Source organism: Drosophila erecta, unplaced genomic scaffold (assembly GCF_003286155.1).
Source record: "Drosophila erecta strain 14021-0224.00,06,07 unplaced genomic scaffold, DereRS2 tig00000021-arrow-pilon, whole genome shotgun sequence".
Classification (NCBI taxonomy): Eukaryota; Metazoa; Arthropoda; class Insecta; order Diptera; family Drosophilidae; genus Drosophila; species Drosophila erecta.
The window spans coordinates 19,911,445-19,932,786 of record NW_020825198.1 but is presented as its reverse complement, the minus strand read 5'-3'; the positions used below and the strand labels follow the sequence as shown (position 1 = coordinate 19,932,786).

At 40.5% G+C, this 21,342-nt stretch overlaps 2 protein-coding genes and 1 long non-coding RNA gene across 15 annotated transcripts in view; 2 read left to right on the top strand and 1 right to left on the bottom strand.

The window, feature by feature from the left end:
• The first annotated feature begins 125 nt into the window (after window positions 1-125).
• LOC6545756 (chromodomain-helicase-DNA-binding protein Mi-2 homolog) overlaps window positions 126-21,342 on the top strand; it is a 28,323-nt gene continuing 7,106 nt past the window's right edge. For both annotated transcript variants that reach the window (XM_001973364.3, XM_026978150.1), the window contains exon 1: window positions 126-207. In XM_001973364.3, coding sequence (XP_001973400.2) covers window positions 171-207 — 37 coding nt within the window. In that variant the 5' untranslated portion in view covers window positions 126-170. The remainder of the gene's footprint in view (window positions 208-21,342) is intronic.
• LOC26526062 (RNA polymerase II elongation factor Ell) lies at window positions 143-19,736 on the top strand. 12 transcript variants are annotated; one of them, XM_026978159.1, is made up of 5 exons: window positions 143-207; window positions 13,214-13,304; window positions 13,363-13,706; window positions 13,770-13,817; window positions 15,584-19,223. In XM_026978159.1, the coding sequence occupies exon 5, from the start codon at window positions 15,911-15,913 to the stop codon at window positions 19,100-19,102; it is 3,192 nt and encodes a 1,063-aa protein (XP_026833960.1). In that variant the 5' UTR covers window positions 143-207; window positions 13,214-13,304; window positions 13,363-13,706; window positions 13,770-13,817; window positions 15,584-15,910; the 3' UTR covers window positions 19,103-19,223. The 12 variants fall into 12 exon arrangements, with proteins under 12 accessions (XP_026833960.1, XP_026833958.1, XP_015014212.1 ...); XM_026978157.1 differs by having other exon boundaries at window positions 13,209-13,304; XM_015158726.2 differs by lacking the exon at window positions 143-207 and adding an exon at window positions 788-998 and having other exon boundaries at window positions 15,584-19,736.
• On the bottom strand, window positions 12,473-13,074 carry LOC113563977. Its single transcript, XR_003407746.1, has 3 exons — window positions 12,803-13,074; window positions 12,631-12,688; window positions 12,473-12,560 (listed from the first exon to the last, which is right to left on the bottom strand). It is a non-coding gene; the product is annotated as an uncharacterized LOC113563977 (long non-coding RNA).

The following is a 21,342-nucleotide window of genomic DNA, read 5'->3' as shown; positions in this document are numbered from 1 at the left end:
ACCCTTATTCTCTCACTTTTGTGTCGCTCTCCGCTCCGCCATATTTGTTGAAGCCGCTTACAACTGTCTATTTTTTTCTCGTCGTGTCTGTGTGTGCTTAATTATTTGTTGTGGAAATTAAGACAATTTCGTGTGCTCAAACAGTGTAAAAGTTACATTCGAGTGCTACAATGGCATCGGAAGAAGAGAATGACGACAATTTTCAGGGTGAGTGCATTGTTTCAGTCGGCCAAATATCGGCGTGAAAAAAACTTGGTCCGACCGTCGCTCGGTCAGGCCAAACACCGTGGTCATGTTCAAGAGCCGCAAAGCCGCGCAGCGTGCTGCGTCCCCTCCCCTTTGCTTATTGTTGCCCTTTATCCCAATCGGTCATTGTCATTGCTGTACTTGATATTAAAAATAAGTATTACAGTAATTGGTGAAATTTTTACATGTGTGGCGCGTTTTTTTCGGGGCTTTTGCGCCTCCTCCATTGCACACATATTTATTGCATTTTTGTGTTCTCTCAATTCGCGAATGTAGACAATATAGACATCCCGCTCGCTCATCAAAACATATGTTTTACATGGTTGTTTTGGTTGAAAAATAAGAGCAGAACACATTGAAAATTGTTTAGAATTAAGCTGTAGCTTAAGTTATATATCCTTTAAGATTTTTTCTTTTACCTGTAAATTGTCAAGTGACAATTATAGTTTAAGGGAAATTCATTTTCCTTTACACTTATTGTAGTGTGACCGTACATGTACTGTTATCATACGATGTGCGATGGTATCACCAGAAAAATAGTGTGCCCCTATTACGGCTTGTCAAGAATACCCAGACAGCCTCGTCTGCCACCATTTACATTCATTGTTGCTTGGACGTGGCAGCCATGACGTGATTTCTGAGTTTTTGTTAAAGAGATTACATTATTAATTGTAGCGAAAACTGTTAATTAAAGGGAATACGTGCATTACTCGCCACCGCCTACCGATTGCCAGTGTAAATCCACAAATCCAGTGCGTAATATATCCAACACAAGGAATGAGAAAAAAAGAATGATGAAAAGTGTGTGCAAAAAAGTAAAAACCTGAAATTACCACCAAATATGCATTTAGATATATATATATATATAAATTGTGTAAGAAAGCAATGCGAAAAGAAAACGAAGCATTAATATGTGCATATATCTAAAGAAACGAAACAAAGATGCGTGGAATATTGTGGAAAATCTTGTCGCACTTCCACTGACGCACATACATATGTGATTTTTTTTCCACTCCCCCTTCGCCGTCGTGCTCTCTTGATTGATTTCTCCACTCTCTCGCGTATATGCGTATCTGTGTGTGTGCGTGTTATGCACGCGCGCTCCAGCCAAACGTCGCCGTCACCCCGTCTCTGTCGCACCAACGTATATGATAAAAAAAATTCACTGAAACCCGACGCGTTTAAATTAAATTTACTTTAAAACAAAACCAAAAACGTAGCTACCACGATGCAATCATACCAAAGTGCCTGGAAAACAACTAAAGTATAGTCTTCGAGTTAATCAAAATATGCCAACACACAAGTAAGATGAAGAAGAAGAAAAGTAGAGTGTGGGAAAGAGATGGTTACAAGGGAAGGTTGTCCCGTCTCGCAAGGAAATTGCTGGAATGTAGTAGTAGTTCATAGGAAAACCGATAAACAATATGCCGCCGCCATGTAATAAATAAGAAGCAGTATCCATAGCCACCCCAATTTTGCATACAATTTATGTTAATTCGTTCGCAGCTGTTCCTCTTCTGTCTACACGCTTCTTCTCTCTTCTGTCCCTGCCCCCATTTTCGCCTCTCTTCTGCTTTTCCGTTCGACGCTGTTGCACTGTGGGCGTGTGTATGTATATGTATATGGTGTGCGTGCGTGTGGAAGTTATCCTAGAGAACAAGCGTGGGAGTAGAATTCAGTGTCTAATTTTAACACGTTCCCCTCCCCGTCCTTTTGTGCTCATTCTAATTGGATTCGCTGCCGTTATCCTTCGATATATCCTACGAGGATGCTAAATTAGTTCTCGTTTTCTCTCACGTTTGTGACGTCAGCGTAGGCTGGTTCTTTCCCATTTATTTTTAACTTCACCATTTGCCGGTTTTGCGATCATTTTTCTATGATTTATCTCGCTATGCAGTTGATCAAATTGTTTACTTTAACATTGCACTGCAATTTCCGATTTCTCTGCCACAAGTAAACAATGAAGAGTAATGCGACATTGCATAAATTTCGAAATCCTAAAGTTAGAGAGGGGTGTACACATGTATGAGTGCCACTATTTATGCAGTAATGCAACAATAAAAGAGTGTGAGAGGGAGAAGACGGTATCAGCAATGACGTATGTATTTTGCCCTTCGTACACAGAAAGAACATCGAATGGCATCTTTTAAATTTTTCCCACGACTAAAGCCCAATCGATCAAATTGATTTACTTCTAATTAATCATAGCAATAGCATTCATTGCCGTAATTTTGTATCTTTTAATGAGTTGATGAGATTCAAATGAGTTGATTTGTTCTTTTATTACGTTTTATAAAACATTAGTTAAACATTCTTGTAATTTTTCTGTCAAACTCTTCGCTGTTGCCGACTGCATAAATCTGCTTAAAAACCCATGTCTAACAACAACAACATGGCGCCAGCACAAATAAAATCAAAAATTCAATACAAGAAGTGAAAGTATACTGTGTGTGTATGTGAGCTGCATTTGCCGGTGTATTGGTGGCGATCTTACCTTGCTTTGGCGAACTACAACTTGCCATCCCGCTCGCACGCACTGCATTCAATCAAGCCAACAACAAGTGGTGCTTTTTTATATCCGCCATGTATATATGTACATATATATAAATATATATACTCGTTTAATAGGTAAATGGTATGTGTGTGCTGGCATTTCGAAAAAGTTTACTTGCGCTTAAAGTCTACAAAACTATAAAACATAAATAGGAAAAGCAAATATTATTTTAGCTTTCAAATACGTTCATTTAAATCGAAAAATGCTCTCTCAAGTAGAACAACACCAGGTCGTTTCGATAATGGTTTTTGTTGTTGTTTTCGATTTTGACATTTGACGCGTATTGTTCGCGTTCGCTTTATATGCCTCTCTCTCTTTCAAAGCGATTTGCTATGAGCGTGTGTGTCGCTCTTCCGAAGCGAAGGTGTGTTGTTTTCGGCTGGAGTGCACACAGACACACACATAAATACTAAAAAATCGGCAGCGTTTGACATTGATTACCGTAATACCTTTGGTTGCTCTGTCAGTCTGTGTGCCTTTTTAATATTTGTGCAACTGCTGGTTGTCTTGTTATTTTACCTATTTACAGTAATTGTCTTGTTGTCGCTGGGAGAGAAGGCCGCTATTTGTTTCAGATTATTCGTACACCAATGTACACACATCACTCTCGCACACTGACACAAAAACTCAAGCAGCAATTGATTTTGAACATTTGTTGTTTTTTTCGTTTTTGGAAGTCACCGCCATCGCAAACGAATACACATGCACCGGATTGTGTACGGGTTTATTTATTTGTAAAGCATTTAATGTAGTTGTATAAGAATGTGAAAATTAATCGAAGCTTATCACCTGTTGTACTGATCACTTTTATCGATCTTTCATTTTCATGTGTGTGGGAGTGCGTTAGAGATTACTTTAGGGTTGTCAAACTATGGAAAAGTAATTGTTACCACGAAGGTTACATTTAGAAGAGGATACTGGACATTCTTCGAATATTGTTATTCTGTTTTTAGTTTTTTGATTGATCTTAGCTTAAATACAGGGCAGGAATATATGTAGAAAATAGGCAACGTTTTAAAGAGTATGATCATTGATAACCTCTGCAATTAAATGTTTTTTAGCATGTGAGGTGAAAGTGAAGGTCATTAATATTTGCATATGGAAATGTTTACGCAGCGAAAATGGGAATCATAAATGGTCATATGGCAAATGCTGTTTCGTTTCGTTTAGTCGTGATATTCGCTTGCCATCGGACGCCATTGTGGTTTTCGTTTCTGCTTCTCTTTCGCGCTCTCTATTTTTCTCTCATTCTTGTTTTTCTGAAAAAAAAAAAAACAAAAACAACAAGAATTGTTTTTGCCGTTTTTAATAGCCTTAACTTAATTGGTTCAATAGTTTTGTAATTGTTATCGGGTTCCGTTTGCGTCCCACAGCAAAACCAAATTTGTGCTCGGTTGTCACCGAATATAGGTTTATGTATGTTTTCTGGGCGTGTAAACAGAAAAACAAATAACACAATGGCACGCGAATCTATCTATGTCATTTCCTCGCCAAAATATGCGTAATTGTGTCAGCAAATTTTTGTGGTTCCTGTTGTTTTATCGCATTAGCGAATGTAATCGGAATCATCGGTTTAATCGGCTCTCTTTGCGCTTCACTATTGTCTAATTAGCCAATTAGTCGCTCGCTAAGCCAATGCGAAAGCTTGTAAGCTCAGCATTGCCAACAAGGTGCATAATCGTTGCCAACGACATTGCCAGCGCCCACTGTTTACATTGGAGGTCACAATTTTAGAACAGAATATCCAAACACTGTTTTTTAACGCTAATGCTTAGTCGGGAGTAAAATATAGTCTTTGTCTAGACTAATGTACAGAAAATGTAAGATCCATGTATGAAAAAGAAGAATAACTTGTATGTACAAATGCGATTTTACGTATTTTTAAGTCCTCTTAAGCATTCAATGGTTGATTCACGATTTAAAATGTTGGTGTTTTTAAGTTTATATTCGCCAAGGGAATACAAAATATCAGAGACGTCATGAGTAATTAAAAAACCCTAAAAAAATGAATCATAGAGATGTTTTGGTGTGAAAGTATAAGCAAACATCTACAAACAAACGCAAACAAAAAGTAATTTAGTGCAGGTCAAAACATTATACAAAATATGTGTACTCAACAAAGTTTTAATTTTTTTAGAACAATGTTTATAGACATGTTTAGCTACCTCTTAGCATAGCAGCTTATTAGTTTGCAGTTGTGTGTTAATTATCGCGGATTTACTTTCTTATATACAAACAACTAGTTAATAAGCCTTTATTATACAGAGCTAAAGAACATTAGAGGTAATTTGCTGACCGCACCTGTACAGTTGTGATTATTATTGTAATCCGTAGTTAACTTTGGCATAGTTTCTTATAGCTGAGAAACCAGAAAATAAAACCGAAAAAACCGACATTAAAATTACCAGCAACCCAAGAGACAGAAATAAAAGTAGTTGACAGCAAGCCCTCGTTTTCGTTGTTATGGTTGTAGTTGGTACAATTGTTGTTTTTGCAGTAGTTGTAGTTGTTGCCACCCGACTGGTTACATATTGCTACAGTTGTTGTCGTTCTTCTTGCTGTTGTTGTTGCTCTCGCTTTGCGGCGGTAGTTATATATACGTATAGGTAGTTGTAGTTGCGGTCGGTTTAGTCATACTCACGCTCGCCTATAATGTTTATATAATTTTTCGTATCTTTTATTTTTCACATGCATACCGCGAGGTTTTTTATGGCTCGTTTGTGGGTTGGGTTTTGGGTTTTGTGCACTCCACTCTACTACAAAAGCGCAACTCGAATTTGTCGTTTTCTACTTGTGTTTTTCTTTTCGAACTCGCTCATTCGCTTCGATGGTACACAAAATGTACTTGATAAGACAACCAACCGCAACATAAATCGAGGCTTAAGCGCTTGGTGCGGCCCAGCAGAAAAAAAGAAGCCAATGTTAATTGAAAAAATCGAATTCAAATTTGGGTGTATGAGCTGGAATGCATTCATAAACTTTATCTTGAATTAAAACCCTATTAGTCAGAAATACTAGAATGATTAATTCCAAAAAATATATTTTTATCATTGTAACGCGGAATACAATAAACATTATAAACATTTTACTGAAGGTTTCCGGTTGAATATTCGGGTTCTTGTGGCTAAATTCTGAATTGTTTCTAATTATTGAAAGTGGAGCTCCCCGAGATTCTTGTCGCTCAATCCGCAGTTCAGGTTTGCTTAAAATCTCTTTTTTTCTTGGGAACCATTTATTGCCTACTGCTCTGGTTTGACTTATTTTTTGGCCAACTGAAATGGCAACAGAGACCGGAAACTCCGGCAAATAGAAAAAGGCAAGGTGATGGTCAAAGCTGACGCGTTTTTAAAGCCACTTTTGATGTCTGCTTGCGAGAATGACACACAATAGGCTGTCATAGAAGTGGAGTATTCTGAGGAAGTTCAATTAGCAACCTACTAATTAAGTGGAAAGAGGGAAAGGAAGCGAAAGCAACCCAGCAAGTGTTATTTGATCCGATTTTTGGAGCAATATATTAGCTGCACCAAAGCTGTTCACTGGAAATATATGTAAAGGTTAACAATGTCATTAATGTATAAGATCCCTCGGAATCTATTAAAAAGATACGTTCCTGCGACTGCGCACAACTTTAATGCATTGACAGTTGAAGATATAAATTAATCACAACTCTAATACAACAACCAATAAAGCAGCAGTAAAATTGGTTTAATGAAATATTAAAAAGTTGATTGTACGCTCAATTTGACTGACCTTCAGTAATTTTAAAGATATAGCCTCAGATACATACGTTCAAAAGTGTGTCCGTCCGTGTGCTGCATACATGTGTGCACGCATATACTATATACGAAATGTATATTCATTTTTTATAATGAAAGACAGCGGCTACAACAGCAACACCAACAGCAGCAAATACAACAGATTCATAACAACCCAGAGAGGGAAATACCAGTCGGCAATCGCGACTCGCTCCGTTGGTGGTTGTTATTGTTATTGTTGTTGTTATTATTGTTATTTGGTTTCTTTCAAGTCCGTTCGTAGTCCAGTTCCAAATTGCCAACACTGTTGCTTACCGCTGTTTTTTTTTTTTTTTTTTTCTTTCATGCATACCCTGAAATGTTGGGGTACTACGTGGGTATAGCAAAGTATGCACGAAATTTGTGGAACATTTTCGCTTTCATTCATACTTTTAAATTGCAATTGTGTCATTTCTAGTATAACAATCTGGTGCTTCAAATAGGTATTCAATCCGAACTTTGGTAATTTTATGAGGGAGATAACGCCAAGAGTATTACTAACTTCGACTCCTTTCACGTTTCGTGTGTTTTGGTGTTGTTGTCAGTCGCGTCTTGCCGCTGCTCCGATAAGAAGAAGAAATCCGAACTGAATCTGGGAAGACAAGTTTTCGAAGCAAACGAAGCCAAACCATCGCTGCCGCTCACTCTTCGCGGGTAGGAATGGATCGTATCGAATCCGAATCCGAAACTCTGGTCTGGTTGTATTTCTTTTCGAATGCCGAAGCCTTCTAGTCGAAACAGCATCAACACCCCACCCCATCCCATCCCAATCCACCCCACACCACTCCACTCCACTCTACACTCTACTCCATCACTTGGCCACTTGAGTTGGCCATGTTTCGTATCGGGTTTTCCAGTGTTTCGGGCTTTTTGGGTGTTGTTTGTTGGTGCTTTTTGCTTTCCGTTGATTAGCATGCATATGTATGTGTGCTGAAGATATCGCACTGGCTGCCAACCGTCGACGACTTTGCGTTACGAAACCACATATAAAAACTTTTATTTGAAATTTATTTAAGTTTTGCCTCCGCTGCGCCACTTCTAAAGTGCTTTATTTATTTATTTATTTTCGTCTTTTCTTGAACATAAAAGAGGCTTAATTATTATTTAAATCGAATAGAGCCAAGCGATTAACAAAGACCAGTTAGCAACGGGCAGCATTTTAGGGGATTTTTTAGGCCAAAGATTTATTCTGACTTTTGACTCTACTAAACGTTAAGACGGTAGGTTGAGCAATCATGTACAAGGTTGTATTGGACTTAAATGTAAAATATTTTCCGTGCAAGGTTGTGGTTATCAATATTATATGTAATTCCAACTAAATAATTGAAAGATTTCGGCTTTTATTTTTATGCCCATTACTCGTAGAGTAATTCGTTGAAAAGTATGTAAGAGGCAGACGGGATCATTTCCGACTCTATAAAGTATATATTCTTGACCAGGATAACTATCCGAGGCCGTCCTCGTGATTTCAGGAACAATAAAATCTAGAAAGTTGAGATTAGTATGCAGATTCCAGAGGCAAAAATATTGGCCACGCCCACTTAAACGCTCCCAAAACCCAAAAAACAGCCACTGTTTTGCCATTTTCTATTGATATGCCAAATAAAAATTGGGAAATTTTTCGTTCGCAATCAATCTAGCTGAGTAACAGGAATCTGATAGTCGAGGAACTCGACTATAGCGTTCTGTTTTGTTTTGTTTCGTTTCCTTTTTGTATGCATTTGGAAAATCTAGTTCATTTCATATCCATTATTCCCTCTTCTAGCAGGCCCATATTTTTGTAGTACTCATTTTCTGGTGACACCCTAGACTAATTCCAATATTAACTGAAAACGTGTTACCGCCAAAGGCAGCGTAAAAACCCAATGAAAACGTGTGCCGGTGGTTTTTTTTCTTAATTCCCTCTTCGTGTGTGTTTTTCTGATTAAATTTAAATTGCTTTTTATTGTCGAGTTCATTTGTTTCGTGGCTGTTTCTTGCCTGGCTGATCGGTCTCAAAAACCAGATTCTACGGCAGAGGCAGCAGGCTCATTAATACAGGCTTCGTAGAAAACACACTTCAAAGTGGTTTGGTTTCTTGTGTTGTTTGAATCCAATTTCAAACAGCTGGCTAAAAGCTTTCTTTATCCATCGACTTGGTGTGTTTGCCTTTTTTTTTTTGTTTTTTTTCTTCCAAGATAATGTTGTCACGTAAATAAGCTCTCTAATAAGCTCCCTAATCTAATCGCGGAGCTCCCTATGTCGGGCGTATGTTGAAATTTCAATTTATGCCAATTCACGGTCAATGCTTTTCCGATCCACTCGTAACTCTTCAAATACTATATCAGCAGTATTGAAAGCTTTACGCATTTCCGTTTCACTTTTGAGCTATAAAAAAGCAAATCAGAATTATGCAATGATCGGTCGTTGAACGAACAGTATCGATTCTTCAGCAGCTCCTTTTTGTATTTGTCATTCTGAATGTGAATTTGGACGGGGCTTTAAGTTCAATGTACGAACTGTTTTATATATGCCTTATACAGCTTATTTTCGATATATCTTTTGTAGCTGCTGTTGATTATATAAAGCAGAGAGTTCAGTGCCTTTAGATAAGCTTAGGACGAATTGTGTGCATCATAGCTTATTAGTATTAGTATTTCAGAAATGGAACTTAAGTGCACTCTTGAAACGGGCTTCGTATTTCCCACATGAAAAGTAATTGCTTTCTTGAGAACCATTTAGAAAGCAAGCTTAATGTTTGCGTCAGTATTATAATACATGAAATTTTATAGACCAGTAATTGTTGTAGTTAACTCTGTTGATTGTACAATTAGATCGTTTAAAGTTCGCTTCGTTGAGCCGATAACAGTTTTTAAGCCTTTGATAAAGTTTATAGTGGCATATAATAAGCTCTTAATTGATTCCGCTTCGTATTTTGAAGATCACTGAAATTAATCCATATACATAATTTCAATTATTTCGATGACACAAATTGCAGACATACAAACCTATTTTTTAACTTTATGGCTCAATAATTCTGTTTAAACATCCTCCAATTTAGTGCACAATTAGGAACAATAATCTTTATTCTATGCTTTCGATATGATTTGTATTTGTTCGCCGATTATTTGCCATCGATAATCGGCCTTTGCCATCGGTGCATCACTGTTAAAAATTAACCCCGTCAAACGGCATCTGAACTTCGAGTGAGGTACGACGGCATTTAGCACCTTTTTATTTTTACTTTTTATCGTGAAATATTTCCCACTTGATGTGTTGTGTGACTCACACACTCGAACAAATGCTGGCGCTGAGAGCGCATTTTATATTGTGGGTGCTGCCTTCTCTAGCTTTTTTGTTGTCGTTTTTCACGACTATAAATAGACCAGTGCCAAAGAAAAAATTTTATAATATTGCCATTTTATTATATAAAATATATGTGGTGGGTATATGAGATTCGGTTCTCTCTGGTCGTTCTTTCTATCCGTTTCGAAAATGCACCGATATGGCGAAAAACAATACGAAATATGTATTGTACGTTCGCTCGTTCAATGTCCAAGGTATTTGGGATTCCCATGTGGGAACTTACCAATAAGGCGTGCGTCGGTTTGTCCGGAATTGCTTGCCTCATAAGTCCCCCAACTGTCCGATTCCCAGATCGGTTTGCACCATTATCGCCTACTCCGGCAATTGATTATTCACTCGGCACACTCTATTTACCCGATTTACTCTTACCTATGTATGTATGTATATACAGTCTTTGTCTCGCCCCGATTGTAGCATTTGTGTTTAATTTCTCTTTAACTTTTAGTATGTGCAAAGTACTATCAGACCATTTCCAATTTTAGGTTAATTTTTACTTTCGTTATTTTTGTTTATTAATTATTAGTATAAAAAATAATAACCCGTTTCCCAGGCGATAATTAAAAGATTTGAATGCTTCAAGAAAAAGTATTTTAAAGATGTTGAAAACAGACTCTCTCAATTTCCTGTTTAAACTAATTCTAATAAAATAAAGCTTAATTCGGAAGTCTTTGCATTGATAAGAAATTATTAGTTAGTAACTTGCATTGACATATGTAAGTTCAAGGGTGTGTTATGATGATTGGGTGTTTTTTGCAAATGCACTACTTAAATGTGATCAATAGTTACTTTTGAAAAACACTCCTGCTGCAAGTTCAAACTTTCGCATTATCTCTATATTTTTGTTTTAATACTTTCATCCACATTCTGATAACGAGCTCATATTTCATTTCTTGATAGCAAACGCTCTCATTTACTTATTTTTATGAAGTAGCCCTGGTCGGTCGTTTTATATCGATCGATTGTTCGTGTCTCTGCGGGATTGTAGGTGGCAGCCCTGGCGATCTGCAAAGATTTCCTATAAAGTGCACCCCCAGAACTGCGGTATGTATATGGAAACGTGGCAGAGGCCCGTCTCCGATGAGTTTCTTCTTCTTGATGCCCCATTTCCTCATTGAGTATTGTTATCACCACCTCGCTCGTTTCTGTAAAGAAGTGTAGCACAAAGAAAACTGCTCGTGCACAGCTGACAGCTGCATCGTTCCACGAACAGAAGTATGTAGATATATACATTACACAATGTACATACATACGTGTATACGAACCGAGTGTGTCATCTATTTTCCAACCGTGAGATTATACATTTTTACGTGTGTATGTATGATGTGCATGCACCTAGGGGAATGGATTGGTTTGGATTGTGCGGCGGGTTTAGGGAAGCGTGTTCACGTTCGAGAGCGTGTGCGTTTTGTCTTTTCTCTTGAGCATTCCACTGCACACGTTTTTCACCATCTTTTCACAAAGTTTCCATTTATTGCACCTCGCAGCGAACCAGGGTATATTGTTTTGATGAACCGAAGCACATTTAACTACAAGTAACCAATAGGGTGATGTTAAAACCATGATTTTAATAGAATTTGTTCAAAGATCTTAAAACTACATTATTCATTCAAAACTATCATTTGTATAGAAACATTTCAGTCATTATTTACCATGTGTGCTCTACTGATTGCTAAGTATATTATAGTCGGGATCGTGCTCTTTTTACTTGTTCTTTGTTTTCCTTTTCCCTTGGCTCCTTGGCGGTTTATGGCTCCTGCTTCCTGCGGCCAGCTGTTGTCGAGATCCTGGAATTTCCTTTTGCCCCTCCCTTTCCCTCTGACCCAGGGCCACCTCTTCCCATCCCTCCGCACTCCTCTCCTTAACTCTGTGGTGTCGCAGTGCATTGGCCTTTCGGCGTTTTTCCCTCAATGCTGTTTGAACAAAAACGAAACTTGAAATGGTATTATGCTGGCTGCGCAGCGACTCTACTGTTTTATATGCACAGTTTGAATCTATTTCAGCTAATTTGTTTAAAGTTGGCGGCGATTTTTTTGTTACCGAGGCGGCGTCCAGGGACATCATTGTAGTTACACTTGAGGCAAAGAAAAGATACACACATTTTAAAAACTCGAGAAAAGTAGTGGAATAGAAAATGGTCATACATTTTTTTATTTTATTTTGTGTAAAAAACATGTCTAGTAGTCTAATCAATGTTTTCAAACCATCTTAACGATAAAAATCGTTTATCTTTATTACGGGACAAATAAGTTTTTTTTTATTATCGATCAAACAAGTCATTTTAATTATTTAAACACAACATTCAACCCGACTTTGAGTCTTAACGTATGTATGTAGTTGCACATCAAATATTAATTTTGATTATCACTTCAATTTCAAGATGTTTTATTGTAGAGTTATGGCTGTAATCACAGCTAAAATGTAGCAACAAACGGATTTCTTATCATTGGCAAAATAAGGGTTAGGGCTTCCATTTTCCGGCGGACATTTAGATAACGTTCGGATTTTCCCAGACATATTCCTATCTTGTCGCTCTCGTTTGTATAGCCGTTCGTCTGTAAGCTTCTTTCTCCTTTGCTCCCAAGGGCAGGTGTGCGGCCTTGACTGTTTTACATTACTTTTAGCTGTTGGTCCATACGGTAAAAATGAAGTAAAAATAGATAATAAAAATATGAAATACACAAGTAAACTTACCTACGTACATATACGCACGTGTTACTGAATATATGTGCGAGTTTTCGGTTTAAAATTTCTAACAAAACAAAGAACCCAGATAAGCCGGTCACAAATTATTAAACAAAAAAATTAAGGCAAAAAACAGAAACAACTTAAATGCTAACACTGAAAAAAACTCACGCACACATACCAGCACAGTTACAGTACTTAAAAGTTAGAAGATCCGCGCTACGGTAAATCTACCAGAAAGCGGAAAATTTTCGTATGCAAAAATGTCAAAAGTGAACAAAAAATACCAAAAACAACAACGTCGGGGCTAAAATATGACAGCGAATGTCGCGTGCTCTGCACCCGCGCTCTCTTTGCTAAGAGAACCTTGAGTTTGAGAGTGTTGGAGCGGGTGAGAGCAACGAGAGGCAAGAGCGAGTAACGTAAACACAAAACAGCTGAGCGCGAAAAACGTATGATCGCGAACGCGTAACGCAAAACAAACCAAAAAAGCCAAAAAATCTATCAAGTAACGGGAGAGTGGAAAAAAACTATTTCAAGTGCAAAGCAAGTAAAATACTAAAGTGTTTTCTTTTTTATTACCCAAGTGCAGAGTGAAATTAAGTCAAAGCAGTAACAAGGCAACGGAACAGAAATCAACAACATACACACCCTCGCACAGTATAGCAACAGTCAACTCACAAGTATGCCAAACAAAGCCATAAACGTGATTTTATACTAAAATTGGTCACAATTTTGCAGCAACAGAAGTCAACGTCCAAAAATTCAAAGCTCATATCTCGATTGACCGATTAGTCCAGACCATCAAATCGATAATCGCATTTACCAACACTGTTGCGGCGAAAGAGCGGAGCGAGTGAGCGCGCAAACAGCTGATTGCGACTGGCACACGGTTGTTGCAGTCGTGCTGTTTTTCTTTCTGTTTTGTTGAAACTTTTTCGCTGCAGCGATAAAGAGAGCGGAGCGAGAGAGGGAGAGCAGCACAAACTACTACGTGTGACGTGGTGTGGGGGCATACAGGTGGCAAAACAGCTGTTTCAACAGCAAAACCAATCTGTTTTTTTTAATAGAATACATAATCAATTGTAAGTACGCCTGTGCCTGTTGGCTAGTTAATCCGCCACTAAGCTGAACTATTATTCTTATAGTACCGCCTGCAGATTTCCAGCTAAAAAACAAACACACACAACCAAAAAGTAAGCTTAGTCTATCTCATTTTTTTTTCCATTTGCTAAGACGTGCCCAGATCACAAAAAGCTCACACGCGCAGAAAGAGAGCTAAAATTAAGAGATTGACGAGTGCCAAGTGCGCACATTAAAATATTGCAAACTTGTTTTCATTTCTGCCTTGCTTGACTGGCAAAAACAAAAACAACGAATTATACGGCAAGTGATACAAGGCACGTACATATCAAAAAGAAGCGAGGAGCCAGAGAGCGAGAGTGGCCAGGTTAAGAGCGAACTGATCTGCCACTCGCTACTTCCGCTCTCTCACTTGTAATAAACGAGTGCACAGAGAGCAGTAGCAACAACAACAACAGCAGCATTCGACGGGCAACCACTTGAAAGCAACTCGTTTCGATTTCATTTAGCAGATACCTTTTGTACGTTGATTAAGATACCTTGGCACACACAGACGCACTACAAAAGAAGAGAAGGCAGCTAAAAACTGCACTTAAAAAACACAAAATCCACTCGATAAATTCAGAACAGTTCTCCAAATAAAAGTACAACAAAATCCACTTGACCAAAAATGTCTTGAGTAAAAGTGTCGTATACGCGCAGAGCGTACGTATATTTTATATATAGATATATGTATTCGTGTGTGTCCGCCAGCCAATACAAAAGAAGCACAAAAAGTGGTTAAAAGGCATTAAAATCAAACAATATTTAAAGTGCTGAAATTTAGAGTGCGTGTGCAAAGATTTAAGTGTACAAGTATGTGTTTGTCTGTGTACACAGCGATAGGCCAAAACGTACTTATGTATCTATGTGCAACTAAAAAATATAATAAGCAGAGTCAGTGCCAGTAAAATATATAAAAATCAGCGTACAAACACAGATGATTTTTAGCGAAAAAGCGAAAAGGAAAAAGATTGAGCAGCAGCAACAACAAAATCAACAACAACATTAAGAGTCGCGGAGAAGCCAATCAAACCAGCAGTTGTCTCGCTTCAACGCGCTTGTTACGATCGCCGTATGAACGAGTGAGAGAGCGTGAGACCAGTCACGGACGTGTGCGAGCGGAGCGGAGCATTGATTTGCTGTCTTTGATTTTGCTTATGACCTGAGGTGCTCTCTTACATACATATAAACACCATCATCCAGGCAAACAGAAACGAGTGTGAGCGAGAGAGGGAGGGAGAGCATGCGACAAACGTACGCACACACATATTGACACCTGGCGCAGGAGTCGCTGCTTGCGGCACTTTCAACTACATAAAAAAAATAGCAACAAAAGCAACAGGGAGAGAGGAGAGCGGAGCAGTAGCCTTCCCCACCTCCCTTGCTCAGTAGTAACATTAAAAAAAACACCAAAAACAGGGACAAGAGAGAAAAAATACATGCCTACCTTAACCCAATTAAAATACCATATTATTTAACAAAAGAAATTGTGTTATTTGCAAGCAACACAAAATACAAAGAGAGCGATCGAGCGAGCAAAAGGGAGAGAGAAAGAGAGAGAGTATATGACTTTTTGAAAGTGTAAAATTTTAAAAATTGTTGCCTTTGCCATACGGAAGTGAAATTCTTACTGCAAATACAAAGAGTCTTCAATCGTTAAAAAAGAAAAATTTTCATATAAGCTAAGCTTTAAAAGTCATCGAAAAAAGAGAGCCTTTATAGTAAGTGTAGTTGTGTCAGTTAATAAGAGAGCGCTGTGCATGTGTGTCACGTCTTAGCAACAACGTAAATTTCCGTTACGATTACAACATACTAAAATCAAGCAATATTTGCACAGAATCAACAATACCTACAAACATTAGCATCCAGGAGAGAGGAACTTCCAGGTGCAGCTTACCCAACACGTCTACTTCCACGAGTGCTTCCCGTACTTCCCGTCCTTTCCACGAGATCAACCGTCGACCACCTTCCAGGCAACAAAAACCAGCACAGCCCAGCCCCCTTCCACGATTTGCAAGCTGGCCCAACCAACACAACCAAGCGCAACCTTCCAAACAACAACTACTACTGATCCGATCCATCATAATCCATTTTATCCATTTTCCGGAAACGATCGAGGGGCTATCTAATTGCTATCTGATTGGCGGCTAGCTGCGCGCACGTTATGACCAATTCGATTGCGTCAACGAAATGCCTGCCCAATGCACTATCGACCGGCAATTATGGAATGTCCCAGAGCCACCGTTACACCGATGATAGCAAGGAGTACATCATCGTCAAGCTCACCGATTCTGCCTTCCGTGCGATCGAGGAATATCAGCGCGATGACAACGCCAAGCGTCTTCAACCAGGCCAAAGGGCCAAAATCCAATTTGCGGGCAACACGGGCGTCATCCAGCTCCCGCGATCAGCGACGGATGCTAATGGCATCCCTAATGCTAATGGCAATAGCAGCGACGCGACAGGAGCAGGAGGAGGAGGTGGTGGCCGAAAATTTGGCTTCACCATCAACAATATGGAGGGAACGCTTGAGTGCGTTCAGCAGCAGCAACAAAACCTCAGAGTCCTCGGAGCGGTCACCCTGCGAATGCGGATCCATGCCAATGACGATGTCTACGATACGACACGCACAAAAATGGCCATTGCCGAGGAGACGGAGAAGAGTAAGTGCATCAGGGAAATTAAGCCGAATCAGTCGGATATCGGGCGTAAGGTGAAGAAGCCGCCATCAGCAATCCAATCCTCCTCCGTATCCGCCTCCACCGCCTCAGCCTTCTCCTCCTCCAACTCCTCTAACTCTGGTTTGACGACGACGGCATTTCATCATCACAGCAACAGCAACAGTGGGAACAACAACAACAGCAGCAGCAATAGTTTTAATAGCAACAACCATAGTCGTAAGTTAGGTTCATCGCCATTTAATGGCCTAGGCGTAGGATCCAGCAGCTCCTCCAGCGCGTTTGCCTCGCGTTCACCCAATCCCAGCACGCTGGGCGCCAGCGGCACAGTCAATGGCTCTGGCGTTGGTAATGGTCGCTATAATGGTGGTGTAGCCTCCTCGCTAGCTTCCACATTCGCCAACGGCATTTCGCAGGGCTACAATAACCTAAGCGGCAGCTCGCCAAGAGATTCGATGTCAGTAGGAGCATCAGGTGCGCCTGCCTCATCAGCAATCTCCTCACGCAACAAGATGCCAAGCGGAGGCCTCACCTCCTCCAACTCCAACTCCTCTTCGTCCTCCAGGAGTGCCAATAACAAGTCGTCGGGCGGCAACAAGATGTCGGATGTGTCCCGGCGCAATATACGCGAACGGCTTATCCATCTCCTGGCCCTCAAGGCCTTCAAGAAGCCTGAGCTCTTTGCGCGGCTGAAGAACGAGGGCATTCGGGATCGGGAGCGTAACCAGATCACCAACATACTCATGGACATTAGCACCATGTCGCACAACACGTACAATCTGCGTCGCCAGATGTGGAACGATGTGGACGAGAACTGGCCCTTTTTCAGCGAACAGGAGGTGCAGCAGCTGAAGCGACGCAAGCCGCAAAATCTGACACCGCCAATGAGTTCGGATGCGGGCAGTTCAACGTCCGGCCAGAGTCCCACATCGACGCACACGGGCAGTCCGCCGCCGCCTTCAAGTAATGGTGGTCCCGGAGGAGTCGGAGGGGGAGCAGGTGGTGGGGGCATGAAGCGGACCAGCCTTGAGTACGACGAGACCATGTTCAGCACTGTTCAGCCCAAGAAGCAGCGCATCAGTCACTACAAGAAGGACACTCCACCATCGGGGACGTCGTACTCCTCCGCCGCGGTATCGATGTCACTGAGTTCCTCTGCATCCAATCGGAATCGCTATACGCCGCCGCAACGCCAACCTGGTCCATTGGATGATCACAGCACAAGTGACCTTAGCTACAATGTGCTGGACAACATGGAAGAGTTTATGAGCTCCACGGCAGCGGCGACACAGCAATCGATTGAACAGCAACATCATCCGAGGAGCAACAGTAGTAATAGTAGACGAGGCAGCTCCTCGTTGGCGGGCACCAGCAATGGAGGCAACAACAAGGATAAGCGGAATTCTACGGGCAGCAATTCGAGCAGCTCCAGTGGCTATGAGACGCAACAGGATCGCCAGCGGACAACGGCGTCGATGTCGTCAAACCGCAGCAGCACCAAATCTTCATCCGCCTCCTCTTCAACGACGCCGCCGAAGCTTGCGGCCAGTTTTGTGCCCGCGGCAGCGTCTGGATCCGCTTCCGGTTCCAGCAAACAGCGTATGCCTCCCCAGCAGAGCGACTACAATTCTTACAACAGCAATAACGCGCAACATGCGGCCTCCAACAGCAAGAAAAGGACGAGTAGTAGTGGTCCTAGTGGTGGATCGAATGGCCAGCGTCAAAGAAGTGCCAGTGCCTCGAATTCCGGCTATCAGCAACTGCCGCCATCCTTGTCCACAGCCTCTTCCAACTCGCGGTCGTCCCTCCAGCAGCAGAATCAGCACCAGAAGCAGCAAAATCAGCATCAGGTGCAACAGCAGCCAGCGCCGCAGCAGCAGCATAATCAGTACCATCAGCAAGCCAAGCATCCGTCGCCCTCGCAGCAGTTGGCTGCTGCTGCCCATGCCTATGCCCATGCCACCGCGGATACGGACTCATCCTCCATGCCGCGCTACGACTTCAGCCAATACGTGCCCATTCAGACGCTGGAGGTGCGGCGGCGTTACAAGACTGAATTCGAAAGCGACTACGATGAGTACCGCAAGCTGCTGACGCGCGTCGAGGATGTGCGCAATCGTTTTCAGGATTTATCCGAGCGTCTGGAGAGCGCCAGGCGCTGCGACAACGGATACGGGGACTACGATCACATTAAGCGACAGATTGTCTGCGAGTACGAGCGGATCAATAACGATCGTACCATCGGAGAGGACAAGAAGCGGTTCGATTACCTGCACGCCAAGCTGGCGCACATCAAGCAGCTGGTGATGGACTATGACAAGACTTTGATGAGTGCCACGACGGCGGTGGCGCCCACGGAAGTGGTTACTCCTTCAGCGCCTGATCCAGCTGTGGCGGGGGCGGCGGCCAGGTTAGCCGAGCAGCAGAGGAGGCAACATCACGCCGCGGAGACGATAGAACAGAAGCAGCAAAAGCAAAGACACTATCCCCAGCAGCAGCAGCCACATCAGCAGCATAATTTACAGCAGCAACAACACCCATTGCAGCAACATTCACAGCAACAGCAGAATGTGAGTAATTCGGATGACAGTTCGGACAGCTCGGATTCCAATGATGATGACGACGAGGACTGCGATGATTCCAACTCCAATACTGATGACGACGAGGCACGCTACTGATCCTGATCCTGCTGGGACTACTTCGATGAGACCATTCGCAGAATCCCCATGTAAAAAGGCAAAACAAGCAAGAAACTATTATAAATACAACACTATATAGTAAAAACGCAAAAAAAAAAAATACAACAAGCAAAGTAATCATCAAAACGGAGAAAACACCAACAAAAACGTTCTATAAGAAATTGTACTACAAGCAAACAAAAAACCTTCAAAAAAATGTTGAAATTATGTTAACAAAAACAAAAACTAAACAAAAATACAAACTTTCGAGTAAAATAATTTTTATTACATTAAAAAAGAGGGTAGGCGGCGGGCCAGAACTGCTGCCACCGATTTCTACATATATATAATACATATATGAACTATATATACATAACAACAAAAAGCCAGAAGAAGACGATATAATGAGGAGGATACAAAATCAATATTTTTAAAAGCAACGGCGAAAGCAAAAAAATTATATACGAGTTGTAGACTTAATTTTTTGTTGAGCATATTGAGCAGCTTAAGTAACTAAATGAAAACGAAAACACATGTTTTTCCTTGCGTTTTGTGTGTAATAATTATTATGATTATATTATTATTATTATCAACAATTAAATATAGCGTGTATGTTTTTCGTTTTTAATCTAGACTCTTCTTATTTTATTCTTGATTTTGTTTAACATTTGTTACAAACGGCAAACACTCACACCTCACCTCACCTCACACAGGAAAAGTCCACAAAAATGTATCACATACAAGACACACACTACACTGCACAGGACTACACTCATAAACAAAACTTCTGCATTTTCGGGCATAGCTTTTGTTTTAGATTTGTGTTTAGAAATGGAGAGATTGAGAGAGATGTAGCGAGCGAGTGGGCCAGCACAAAGTGTCCTCGCTGCTGCCGACTGCACGTGCCCGATGTCCTGCATTCAGGACACTCATATACCTATGTAGTGGGAATGGGGATTGGGTGCGAGTAGAGTTAACTGATATTGAGCCAATGTTTGCCTAGGCCTACGATGACCACAACTGAACAGCGTGACCAACCGACAAACAGACAGACAGACTGACAGGAACACTGAGAGAAAGAAGAGAGAGCGCCACGGAAAAAGACCTGAAAATCAATTGCCATTGGTTGGGGAGGTAATTGTTAAAAGAATAATTTCGGCCTGTTATTCACATTTCAGTTTGGCAAGACATTTTAATATACAATTAACTTATGATTGGTACCAAATAGGTATTGGTTTGAAACTTAAGAGTAGAACAACATAACAGGTCAAACCTAATTCACATCGTTTGTAAACGATGAGCGATGTAAGCTCCTGACTTTGGACTCGCTGCCGCTGCATCGTTTACAACCAGCTCGGTGTTACCAATCCCCATTGAATAGGCAAGAATGTGTATAATAACATTTCCCTTTGGTGGTGTTGCATGCGGGCGTGCCTCTAAACAATAGACTGAACTTTTAAACGGCTTGTGTAGAGAAAATTCTTGTGTTTTATCGATAACTAGTTAATTTGTTACATATTTTTGTGTTTTAACAATACACAGGGTTTTGTTTTTAGCCAACAGCAGCGACAGTACAGTACCTTTTCAAACGTTAAACTATTGACATCAGCAGAAATAGGGACACTTTCCGAACTGAGACGAAGACGGAGACTTTATTTATAAACATTTTATTTGCGGCTTTGGACTAGTTATTGCTCAAAAACTATGAGAGGACTAATAGAAATGATATACTTAATGGTTGTATCACAGCTATGGCGACCCCTTAAGTTGTTTGCTTTTAGTTTTAGGACAACTCTAAGCGTGTTACGAAAGCTTCCTTAAGTAAAATAATAATATCGAACTAAATAAAACTGAAAGGAGAGATGAATAAAGTCGCTTGATAATTATCAAATTATTTGCTGAAACTCTAGTGTCCAAAATGATAAAGATATAGGAGGAAGATGAAACGAAACAAATGTAAAACTAAACCAAGAAGTTTAAGAACTAACACGAAATTGAGGAAAACCATGAAATTTTAGCTATTTCGTTGCAATATTTTTTATATATGATATTTAAGTAGTAGGGGATGAAAAACAGACGAAAGGGAAAATCAAATGAAACATTGAGATCAAGTTGCAAAAATCAAGCGTTTAAAATCGATTCGTAGCAATTACAACAGAAAACAAAAACATATATACAATTTATATACAAGCAACAAACAAAGAAAAAAAAACACTAAATATATACAAAATATATATATG

Excerpts from the sequence above, each read along its gene's own strand:
- LOC26526062 (XM_015158726.2), top strand. The coding sequence starts at position 15,911 with ATGACCAATTCGATTGCGTCAACGAAATGCCTGCCCAATGCACTATCG.